The sequence below is a fragment of the Astyanax mexicanus genome, chromosome 17, assembly GCF_023375975.1.
Source record: "Astyanax mexicanus isolate ESR-SI-001 chromosome 17, AstMex3_surface, whole genome shotgun sequence".
Lineage (NCBI taxonomy): Eukaryota > Metazoa > Chordata > Actinopteri > Characiformes > Acestrorhamphidae > Astyanax > Astyanax mexicanus.
The window spans coordinates 5793794-5806557 of NC_064424.1; the positions used below are offsets into that span (position 1 = coordinate 5793794).

At 36.3% G+C, this 12764-nt stretch overlaps 2 protein-coding genes across 2 annotated transcripts; one reads left to right on the top strand and one right to left on the bottom strand.

Annotated features, from left to right (window-relative positions):
• The first annotated feature begins 813 nt into the window (after window positions 1–813).
• neu3.1 (sialidase 3 (membrane sialidase), tandem duplicate 1) lies at window positions 814–5039 on the top strand. The gene is made up of 3 exons (XM_007250035.3): window positions 814–919; window positions 2093–2328; window positions 3047–5039. Exons 2-3 carry the CDS (start codon window positions 2101–2103, stop codon window positions 4007–4009), a joined length of 1191 nt encoding a protein of 396 aa, XP_007250097.3. The 5' UTR covers window positions 814–919; window positions 2093–2100; the 3' UTR covers window positions 4010–5039.
• wdr73 (WD repeat domain 73) lies at window positions 2559–12520 on the bottom strand. Its single transcript, XM_022675971.2, has 9 exons — window positions 12463–12520; window positions 12287–12340; window positions 10570–10637; window positions 10385–10470; window positions 10098–10186; window positions 9206–9273; window positions 8223–8384; window positions 7295–7663; window positions 2559–6209 (listed from the first exon to the last, which is right to left on the bottom strand). The coding sequence occupies exons 1-9, from the start codon at window positions 12498–12500 to the stop codon at window positions 5968–5970; spliced, it is 1176 nt and encodes a 391-aa protein (XP_022531692.2). The 5' UTR covers window positions 12501–12520; the 3' UTR covers window positions 2559–5967.
• Window positions 12521–12764: the final 244 nt, after the last annotated feature.

Genomic DNA, 12764 nt, shown 5'->3' on the forward strand with positions numbered 1-12764 from the left:
TAAAAACTCAAATTAAACATAGTAATAAACTATTTCTTCACAATATTCCATTAATTTTAGAAAGTATTATTAAGCATATTTCTAAAACAGCAAAGAAAACCTACCTGTAAAGTTTACTTTTTCTACAGATAATTGTTTTTAGACAATAGATTAGCTAGCATTACTGCTACTGAATGCTAACTGGTATGAGCCAGAGCACGTTTAAAATGTTTATTAGTGGAGTTTATAAGCTTTAAACAGTTGTGTCTGTGTCAAATGTATGGACACACCTTACATTGTGTTTTTTTTTTCATTATTTGCAACTGTTTCTACTTTTTAGATTAATACTAAAATCATCCCAAATATGATAAAAAATATATGATAAAAATAGTTAATTTCTTGTCCTCTTATTGTGTTTGAGAGAATCAGTTATGAAGTAAAGAAGTAGAGTTTGTAAACAGTAAACAGATATATTTTATAACAATGTAATGTTTTAATCTATATTATGGCAATAACTACTCAAATACGTAAAGAAATGAAAGTTAGTCAAGAACTGTAAAAAGTGCAGTCGTAAATACAATCAAAAACTGATGTTATGATGAAACTGGCTCTCATCAGGACTGCCTCAGGAAAGGAATCGCAAGAGTCCCCCGCAAAGAGCTTTGATACCCTATAGTAAAGTAAAATTTACTGAACTGGTACTGAACATAACAATAATACTCATTTTTAATCAATGAAACCAATCGTTAGTGAAACACACTAATAATAATAATGACGATGTAGCAAATGCGCTAAGAAGACTACATTTCCCAGAATGCAGTGCGGCAGTGTTTTCCGCATGTACAGCGATGGTCCTCCTCCGTGTAGAACAGCGTTCTGTAGTGTGAAGGTGTTCTTCTGCAGCAGAGGAACCCAGAGGAACCCAGCAGTGCCAGAACCGGTAAATACACTCTAATCTAATGCGTTTCTATCAGATCTGGGGTCAGACTGTAGTGCTGGTGGTGTAGGGGGCTGGGTTATTCTGTGCTCTGTGTGTATAGACGTGCATGTATAGATATATAGCTAGTTATATAGTTGTAGTATCTCCCCTCTAACTATTTTGCTTATAATTTCATTATAGAGAATGAATAATGTAACTAATGCAAAAATAATGCAATGTCAGCCTGAATATCTCCTGTACAGCGGTGTTTATAATGCACATTCAGCAATTTTATTATTGTTTTTTATTACTGTAATTCTTCTGTCCATGCCCGGCAACAGGCATTATGCCAATAGTTTCATATTTATCTGCTTTATAGAGGCCTGTCCTGTTGGCACTATTTCTCTAGAGAGACTAGAAAAGCTGTGTGCACAATTGCAGACATCCCACCCTGCAAAAACTACTTTTCAGGGAGGTAAATAAAAATATTTACATATATAATCCAGTGTACAAAAAAATGCAGTAAACTATTAAGGCCTTAATAGAAACAAATGAACTAAAAAGTGAAATTAATAATTAAATATAAAAATAAATGTATTGTAAATGTGTATTGTAAAAAAAAAAAAAAAAAACTTATACAGCTCTGAAAAAAATAAAATAAAATAAATAAGAGACCACTTAAAATGATGAGTTTCTTTGATTTTACCAAATTGACAAATTGAAAACCTCTGGAATATAATCAAGAGGAATTACAAGCCATCAAAACAAGCTGAGCTGCTTGAACAGGAGTGGCATAAAGTTATCCAAAAGCAGTGTGTAAGACTGGTGGAGGAGAACCTGATGCCAAGATGCATGAAAACTGTAATTAAAAACCAGGATTATTTCACCAAATATTATATTATATATTTCTGAACTCTTAAAACTTTATGAATATGAACTTGTTTTCTTTGCATCATTTGAGGTCCGAAAGCTCTGCTTCTTTTTTGTTATTTCAGCCATTTCTCATTTTCTGCAAATAAATGCTCTAAATGACAATATTTTTTTTTGGAATTTGGGAGAAATGTTGTCCATAAAATGGTAAAATATCTTGATAAAATATCTATACCGAGTTTTTTTATTTCAGGAGTTTCCAAGACTAGAAAAAGTTTCCAGCACTGATTTCTTATCTGTCTTTTTTCATGATCCCCTCTGTAGATTCAGCGATGGAGTGCAGAACTTCTACAAAGTACTCAGCAGTAAAAGAAGAGCCTATAAGAACTGCGTTATTCAGACAGGAGCCGAGCGGTATAACATACAGAATCCCAGCGCTGATCTACATCAACGAGGGTCAAACCTTCCTCGCTTTTGCTGAGAAGCGCCGCACATCACGAGACTGTGATGCACAGATTCTGGTCATGAGACAAGGAACCCACCAGAATGGATCCATCCAGGTGATCCTACAAATCTACACATATACATGATATATGTTATATGGAGTATATTATGCAGGTGCATCTAAAAAAAATGTATATGATTGAAAAGTTACTTTAGTTCAATATTTCATTTGAAAATGTGACACTCATATATTAAATAGATGTATTACACACAGAGTGATCTATTTAAGCCTGCTCTGGACAGTAGAGGAAGTAACTTCAACAAAAGTCATATAAACGACTTGATCTGGATTAGTTTTGTTGTTTTATTACATAAACTACAGACAACATTTCTCACAAATTCCAAATAAAAATATTGTCATTTTTAGAGCGATTATTTGCAGAAAATGAGAAATAGCTGAAATAACAACAACAACAAAAAAGATGCAGAGCTTTCAGACCTCAAAATGCAAAAAAACAAAAAACAAAAAAAAAACATTCATAAAGTTTTAAAAGTAAAAGAAAAATCAATATGTGGTGGAATAACCCTGGTTTTTACAGTTCAATCACAGTTTTAATGCATCTTGGCATCATGTTCTCCTCCACCAGTCTTACACACTGCTCTTGGATAACTTTATGCCTTTACTCCTGGTGCAAAAATTCAAGCAGTTCAGTTTGGTTTGATGGTTTGTGATCATCCAACTTCCTCTTGATTACATTCTAGAGCTTTTCAATTTGGTAAAATAAGAAAAATAAAGGCTCCCAAAGGCTTATTTATTTTATTTTTTTCTTTTAGTGGTCACCTGCTCAAGAGCTCACCACAGCATCCCTGCCGGATCATCGCACTATGAATCCATGCCCCGTCTACGAGAGGAAATCTCAGACCCTCTATTTGTTCTTCGTCTGCATATTAGGTAACACCACTGAGCAACACCAGATCTGCTCTGGTAAGAACAAAGCTCGTTTGTGTTACGTGACCAGCAAAGACCAGGGACAGAGCTGGAGTAAAGCCACAGATTTGACGGAAAGCGTGATCGGAGACGAGATCGGCAGGTGGGCTACATTTGCTGTGGGACCTGGGCACGGAGTTCAGATGAGGAGTGGGAGACTTATTGTTCCAGCTTATGTCTATTACATTCATTACAGATGCTTCCCTTTTCATTTCCCGCTGCGTGTGCGGCCCCACGCTTTGGCGTTCTTCAGCGATGACTGTGGAAGCACGTGGCAGATGGGTGTAAGAGTAGACGTGAGCTCTTGCGAGTGTGAAATGGCCGAGATCGTCGACCAGGAGAATAGGAGTTATCTGTACTGCAACGCACGAAGCAGTGAAGGCCACAGAATAGAGGCCATCAGTAAGAACAGTGGAGATGTTTTTCATAGCCCTCACTTTGCTCGGAAACTGGTAGAGCCCCACCATGGCTGCCAGGGCAGTGTGTTGAGTTTCACTCCAGCTCAGCTCCCCAAAGAGGAAGAGAAGAACTGCACAACATCAAATGCAAAAACCTGGCTCATTTATTCTCATCCAACCAACAGGAGGACGAGGAAAGCTCTTGGAGTGTATCTGAACAGCTCTCCCTTCAGCGACTCTGGCTGGAGTCAACCGTGGATCATCCATCACGGTCCCAGCGGGTACTCTGATCTCACGCAGTGTGGAGGACCAGAACGCTTTGCTTGCCTCATGGAGTGTGGAGATAAGAGTGAGCTGGAGGAAATAGCCTTTGTGGAGTTTTCTCTCAGTGACCTGAAACATCTGATGTGAGAGAAAATATAGTACCAAGTGTTTAAGCACCCATCACAGCACAAATCAGTGATTTCAGATCAGCTCAAGAGCAGCAGAGTGTAATGGAATAATGGAGTTTCATGGAATGGGTTTCCATGGTCAAGCAGCTCCACCCAAGCCTTATATCACCAAAGGCACTGCAAAGCATCGGATGGACTCTAGAACAGAGGAAAAGTGTTTTCTGGAGTGACGAATCATGCTTTTCTGTCTTGCAATCCAATGGGCAAGTCTGGGCATGGTGGTTTCCAGGAAATTGGCCATTGTCTAAAAGCCAATTGTAAAATTTGGTAGAGGGGGGATTATGTGTAGGGTTGTTTTTCAGTAAAAGAGACTCTTAATGCCTCAGCATACCAAGAGATTTTGGACAATTTTATTCTCCCAACATTGCTGAAACAGTTTTGGGGATGACCCCTTCCTGTTCCAACATGACTGTGAACCAGTGCACAAAGCAAAGAATGAGCAAAAAAAAAAAAAAAAAAAGACATGGATGAGCAAGTTCGGTGTGGGAAAACCAAGAGAACAGCTTTGGGATGAATTAGAGTGGAGACTGTGAGCCAGGTCTTCTCATCCAACATCAGTGTCTGATCTCACAAATATGCTTTTGGAAGTATGGTGGTCAAAATCACCATACACACACTCCTAAACCTTGTGGAAAACCTTTTCAGACGAGTTAAAGCTGTTTTAGCTGTAACAAGTGGGAAAATAGCATATTAAACCCTATGGATAAAGAATGGGATGTCACTCAAGTTCATACGCATGTAGAGGCAGACAAGTGAATACTCTTGCCAATATACTGTATATTTCATTCAAAACATAATAGAGCAGTAATATAACTGGTTATGCTCTGCCATCACATTTTTAGGAAGAATAACTGGACTGCTCATGTGCACATTTTAATCATTTTAAACACAATTTTTTAAAGATTAATTTTAAGCATGTTTACAATTAATATGCCAAAGACGTGCTTGTAAAGAATTCAAAGAGATAATAAATACTTTTTTTTTTTAAATGACCTGCTGTCAGTTTTTTAAGATTATGCGAACTTAATATGCCAGTAAAGAAAATGAGACTGGGGTGATCATCACATTACTTTTAAGTAGGGCTGCAACTAATGATTATTTTTTCAATTAGTCAAAGATTATAACACCCTATAAATGCCCAGAAGACATTTAAATGACAAATGTTCTGATATTTATTGAATAAATATGTAATCTGTTTAGTTTGGTTACTTCAGTTTGAGTGTAAACTGAGTGTTTCTGTCCCTAGCACAAATTAACAATTAGTCAACACTATAAATTAGTTAAAACTGTCTTATTTACAGTATGTGACTAAATAGCAGTTCCTGCTGTAATATATTTGAATATGTTGCTAGTGCCATTACTAACAGTTATTAACAATATCATGATAATTCATTGATCACATACAGCAATTTAGCTAAAAGCTGGCTCAAATACCATATACCAAATACCATAGAAGTGTTGGTTAGGTGTATGTATATAAAATAAGAGCTGTATTTTCCATTACCTTTCATTTATTTGTAAAAATACAAAAAATTTATGTGGAATAAAATCTCCATTGACAGTTAAAAAAAAATGTTCTTTTCTTCTATGACATTTTTGCTGAATGAGGGTTTTGTGTGGCAGCATAGACCATCAAAACGTGACTCTCATCAGGGCCGGCCCAGAAAAAGGAAGAGCAAGAGTTTCCTCTGTTGCACAGGATAAGTTCATCAGAGTTACCAGCCTCAGATTAGAAAGAGAAATACATTGAATGAGAAGGTGCGTCCAAACTTTGGATTGGTATATATATATAAATATATATATGCAGACTAAAAGAAGCAAATGTCACAGAATTCTAACTATAAAGGGGTATTTATCGGACCTGACTTTTTTTCTGAATGTTTCAGTTACAATTTTGACATTTTATTAAATGCCAGCTCAAAGCGTCTCGTTGTTTTTGTCCACCCAATCCCAGACATGCATAGATCCGTCTGAAGCTGCTGAGAGAAGAGTTCTTGGTCGCCAAGGGTGCCACGCATGAGTAGTGACCATAACTGGGCTGTCATCAGTCTCCATCTCACAGGACATGATGTGACCACGGTGTACAAATATGGGCTCGGGGGTCTGTGACTCTGTGGTCCAACTTGTTGTATCAAAGACAAGAACTGATCCATCGAACCCTAAAAAAAAATAAAAATGTTACTATTAATTACTGTTATTACAATGTTTAATTCTAATAGCAAGAGCTTGCTTCATTTTATAGAATATCTTTACATTTATAAGATCTATAGTAGTCAGTTTTTTCACTCAGTTATTGCCCAATCCAGAATATATATCTTTATGTTTATGACTATTTACATTGTAGATTCTCACTGAAGCATCAAAACTATGAATGAACACATGTGGAGTTTTATGTACTTAACAAAAAATGAGCTGAACCTCCACAGTCACCGGACCTGAACCCAATCCAGATGGTTTGGGATGAGCTGGAGCACAGAGTGAAGAAGCAAAGGAGCAACAAGTGCTAATAAACACCTCTGGGAACTCCTTCCTTCAAGACTGTTGGAAAACTTTTCATTTCAGGTGGCCACCTCTTAAAGCTCATTGAGAGAATGATGCCAAGAGTGTGCAAAGCAGTAATCAGAGCAAAGGGTGGCTATTTTGAAGACACTAGAATGAATATAATTATTTTTTTATTATTTCACCTTTTTTTTGGTTAAGTACAAAACTCCACGTGTTCATTCATAATTGTCATGAAAATAAAGAAAACGCATTGAAAAAGAGAAGGTGTGTCCAAACTTTTGGCCTGTACTGTATATAATGACCATTTTAGTCTGATACTGAAATATGTAACAGAACGGCCCTAATTTTTTTATTTTTAAGTCAAAAACTGAATTTCTTCAGTTGGTCTTTATTGTTAGCTTCTTGTGCACTTTTTATTATTATTATTTTTTAAATTTTGCCTCAATTTCAATGTCAGGGCTTTCCAGATTCTACCAATGAGGTATGGAGCTACTTTGAGCCTGGATAACGGTGTAAAAAACTATTTATAGGGGCAAAATCTTCCCCGGTGAGGCCGTTGTAAAGAGTGCTGGGCAAAAAGCACAAATTTACTGGATCTCAGAAAGCTGTGGGAGAGCGGAGGTGGGCTATTAAAAAAGGTGGGCTATTAAACAAAGGTTTTACTACAGCAAAAGTCCATTTTACACCAGAGTTCTCCTTTAAATCTCCTGATCTATAGAATAAAAGCCTATAAAGCTCCTACCTGACACGGCTAAAGCGTTGTCCAGAGCGGGAGCCCACGTCACGGTCAGAAACTCACTGCTGGCATCACCGTGCTGCACATTAATCTGAGCTCGTCTGACTGGAGTGCTCATTTTTCTCAGATCAGACACGAACACCTGACCAGAGGAGGAGAGTCTTGCGACAGTGCAGGAGGAAGAGTCCGACTCAGGCTGGCCTGATCTTAATCCGAAAGTCCAGTCTGATCTGCTCGTAGTCTCCTGAAGAGCGAAACACTCGATCTTCGGATCCCTCGTGTCTCCCAGGTACAGAGAGCCGTTATTTCCACACACGACAAACGCACTGGCATTCACAAACTGCAGACCACTCACTGCATCCACCGAGTCAGATCCTAAAAAATAATAAAGTCAGTTTACTTGATTATTTTCACTATTAAAAAGAAAAATAAACTATTCCCTAAAGCAGGGGTGTCCAAACTTTTTTTGTTGGGGGCCAGAAGGAGAAATATATTTGAAGTCACGGGCCACAGACTCTATAATAAAACAAATAATGAAATATACCACTTTAAATAATAAATTTTCCTGATTACTTTCATTTACACACCATTTTACTTGACTTACTATCTTTATCTTTGACAGTGTTGTGTAAACTAAGATTTTTCAAATTGATGTTTCGTTTCATGATGTCTCTTAATATTAAACTCCTTAATTACAGCAACTTTTAGACTATTTGCCCCGTTTTTCTGCACTAGAAATGCGCACTCTCTCCGCTTTTAGACTCTTTGGCCCGTTTCTGACACCTAGCGTTCAAACTTTGAATCTCACATTATAAAAACCTGCTTAACAGCGGGCCAACTTTCATTCTATTTCTAAAATACCTCGCAAGCCGTAGTTTGGACACCCCTGCCCTACAGAGAAAGAAAATAAAAGAACAATTAATTTTATCATTACCTATTGAGTAAATCACTTTCCCCGAGGCCAGCTCAGTCAGCTGGACGTTGCTGATCTGATATCCGTGTAGAACAGAAGGATCCTCCGTCAGTCCTGAAGCTATTTTTCTGCTTTTAGGGGACGAGTCGCTCAGGTTTAAAACTCCAGTCCTCCTGATGATGTCTTGGTCATTTTGGAAATACAAAAAAAAAAAAAAAAGAATATGTTAAAAACATTAAAATTAAGATCTAAACCACTATACAAACGAACTAGAAGTCAAGATTGACCAAAGATGGATAAAAAAAATAATAATAAATTAAACCAAGGCCAGTAGTAGTTATGGATTTTTTCTTTTTCATCCACAGAAAACCGCTACCTAGACCTGTTATGATATAACTGATCTTTACTGGACAATATATATATATGTTTTTTAAATATTTTTCCAATAAAATTAAATATTTTGTTGTGATTTTTAAATATTTTTTGTGGCACTAACATACTGCAAGCTGCTGCATTTTGTACAGAAATCTCAATGTCTATTGGTCAGTGCATGGAGAAGTAGGGCTTTTCCTTATGATGATTGGTAAACTGAAAGAAAAGGCAGAACCTTGTAACATAACTGCCAATCATAGAAACACTAATGAGTCTTAAATATACATACATGCCTGCAGTAATGGTGTATTTTGTAAATGTATGTAAATAAACTGTAAATATAATGTTTGGTTTGATTATTTAACATTTTTTTTTAATTAGCTGCGCAAAATTCTGGCAAAAAAAGTCGTCTCTTCCTTCTTTAGCAGCAGCTTAGCTGTGTTCTGCCTTCTCTAAGGTTGACATGACATAACATGAAGAGACAAACACCTGATTTTAAGTCATGAAGAAAAAAAAAATTAATAAAATGTTTACACCCCCCAAATTGCCCACCTGTTATTTATACAAGCCCACTCTAATATAGCAGCAGGCTAAAACCAGTACTAACATATGATACATATGCTAAAACTTACCAGTATCATCTCCTCCAATATCCCAAACCTGAAGTTTGGAACTATTACGTCCACTAGATACAAGACACCTGTCAACAAAAGAAGAAGATCAGTGAACTAATTAATGCACTCAAAAAATATACATATATATTTATATATGTATATTTTATTATGGTCAAGTTACCAAAATGTTCTCTGTGTTATCATTTTAATAAAATTAGTAACAAATAATTTCGACCTTTTTCGCCTTAGCAGAATTAAGTGTGTTATTGTAAGGTGTAAATCACATTTTATTGGTAGTGTAGGGTGAATGTTCAGGGTGAATGTCAATACTGCATATGTTCAGGACATTCAGAGAATTTAAATTAAGTTACTTTTCTTCCCAAAAATTACAGCAAGTATAGAAAATAAGATTCTAACTATAAAAGAATGGGAGACAGTAAATCTACAACACAACAATGTAAACTGAACCTGTATAAACAGTATCAGCTTAAGGCTGATAAAGTGAATTAGTGCATACAGTTCTTTAAATGTCACAGTTTATGGGGAATTAAAGTGGGTATGATTGTGCAGTAGTATAAGTAGTAGTGCAGGTATAAGGGTGTGTGAGTGAATCAGTTCTTCTAATGTTTCAGTACTAAGTTTCAGTACAGTGTGAATGGGGCAGGATGGGGATGGGGGGGCAGAGCAGGGAGAGAGTTAAAGGAAGGAAGGAAGGGCTAGAAGCAGAATATGCAGGTAGGTATCCTTTTTATAGTTACTTACTATTGTTATTGTTATTTACACACCAACAATAAACCATTTAGAGTTTTGCAATTCTGCACAAGCTAACTCTATAAACAGACATATAAACAGATTCATTACAATAGTTAATAGTTGTTGTTTAAAGAGACTGTTAATGTTAAAACATCACCTTTTTCCAAAGATGTGTCTCAGACACTCAACTGGCTCCTCTGAGAATCCTCCATGCTCTACTTTAAAGTCTCTCTCTGGACACAGGCCCTATAAAAATTACAAGAGAAAAAAATGACACGAGATAAGAGATAAATCCTGATCCTGTATTTGTTTATCAGCATACTTGAGAAATGACAATAATAGGCTTGATCATGTATATTAACACATCATCAAGCACTTTTGAAATCTAGATGTGTGTGTATATGAGCATTGCTGGTGTATATAGGTGTCCAGTAGCTAATTTACCTGTTTACCTCCGGCGTACAGCTTTAAGGGCAGGAGAAGCTCTAATATTTCATTTTTGGGTGAAGAATAACCTGCTACACATATACCTGCAAAACATACAGTATTATAATACATTTCCACATACTGCAATCTATTTATTTATTTATCTATTTATATATGGAAAATAAGGAGTGTAAGTGCTTTACTTTTTTCACTTGTCCACTCAATGACTTTTGTAGGGTGCTCAAGTTGAAAGACATGTAGGTCTTTGTACCTGCAAAACAAAAGATATGTACAAAGTACATTTTTCTTTTAGAACTTCATCTTCTGTACTGTCTCTACTGCCCAGGGTTTTTGAGCATTGCTATTTGGATTTGATTGTATTCAGAAACAAGAGCATTAGTAAAAAGCATTAGTAAAACCAGGTTCTCCAACTCATTCCAAAAGTACTGGATGGAGCACCGACCAACAATCATTCTAACATTCTTCAATATACTGAGGGTCTTTATACTGCTCTAGCCCATGCTTGGAATTGGGCATAATGCCAGTATGTTCATGTTTATCTGCTCCTGTAGAGTCCTACTCTATTGGCACTAGAGTATCGACAATAAGAACATAAAAAATATCATCAGGGCTTAAAAGACACTGTCCTAACTGTACATTTCATTATTACAGAGAGTGTAAAAATCCTGTTGAATTGGATGATGCTAAATGTGATGAAAACTCCTGTATTACATTTAATTTTGGAACAAACACCGTCCTGCTCCTAACGAAATGCAATCCTGTGCATTATGATTTGCTTTTAAACATTTGCAGCACAGTGGAATACAATGCAGTTGAGCTGATCACATTTTAAGGAGGTTTGTGTGCAATTTTGATACAAATTCCGCGTTTGGTTTTAAAAATGTAAATTCTTGTGTATTGTTTTTCAATAAAGAGACCAAGTGCAGTGAAATGTAATGCAGACAAACCAAGTCTCCCTGAAGCTGCGGGAGTCTCCCGCATTTCGGTAGTGGCTCCCTGATGCCAGCGAGTCACATATAATCTCCCGGAATTCAGAACGAGTGCCCCACAAACGCGCACTGCACGCAAACGCGCACACAGACCACAGACTTTTTTCTCTAATCGCGTGTGGGAAGGAGAGAGAAAACAGAGAGGGTTCTGATTGGCCTGTTCTCTGCAAAGAGTCTGCGAGACAGCCAATCAGTTTTTAGTGTGGGCGGCAGTGTTTTTCCCCCCTCCCGGACGGGATTTGTTCAGTGAGTGACAGAAAGCAGATCATGGCGGAGCCAATATTAATAATTATTGTAATATGATATGAAATGTTTTTGATGTTGTGCATTTTTTTTGTGATATTGTAACTGTCAATTTTTGTCAATTAAAGGCTTTTTTTCCAAAAAAAAAAAAATTATAATAATTCACCTCCCTGAAATCAACTTTTGCAACTTGGGGTGTCTGGTAATGTAATAGTGGTTTTGTATTTATTTTTTGCACATATTCTGCATGCTAGTGAGGAAAAGCAATGCATCTTCTGGATTGCATTTGCATTTTTCTACAATAGTATTTTCTATTTTTTATTTTTTTTTTTAATTCCTCTTTATATAAACATCTGGACATTACTGTGTACATCAGCTACATAGGAGAAACACAAGATATAGCATATAATAAAATTTTCAAGTGAATTAAAATAAATGTGCAATAATGTCAAACATTTACATATTTAATTACATTTAGTTGAATAACAGTTAACAGGGATATTCTAACCTGTGTATAATACATAGTAGATAAACACGATCAAACCATTAGCACTGTATACAGATTTAAACACCATATATAACGTTTTAGTTATACAAGTTATATATAATAAACGAATGTGAGTATATATATATATATATATATATATATGTCTAGAGAAGTACTTACATGTGTAGAGAGTCCATAAACCAGTCTTCAGCTTCATCACTGCACTGATCCATACTGCACACACCAGATACAGGACTATACACAGCTTTATAACCTATATAATCTCTATATTTACATTAATAAAAACATTAGATAGCACGTGAAGCTGAAGCTAACACAGAGCAGCAGCAGCACACCTTTCAAACACCACTTCTTCTCCTCTCCATCTGATCATCACACAGCTGATCTCTGCCACCTGCTGGAGGAAACATGTACAACACTGACTACACATAAAAACTCTTTCCAAAAATATTCCAAAAACATTATTCCTAAATGTTAGATTTATAAAACACTGTATATAAAATACGCAAAAAACAGGGCTGTTTTTCCGTCTCAACACATTTATTAATGGATATATGTAAAATGATGTGGAACAGTGGGATCCTATGTACAGTACCAGTCAAAATTTTTTTATTTTTAATTATATATAAGTTGTCCA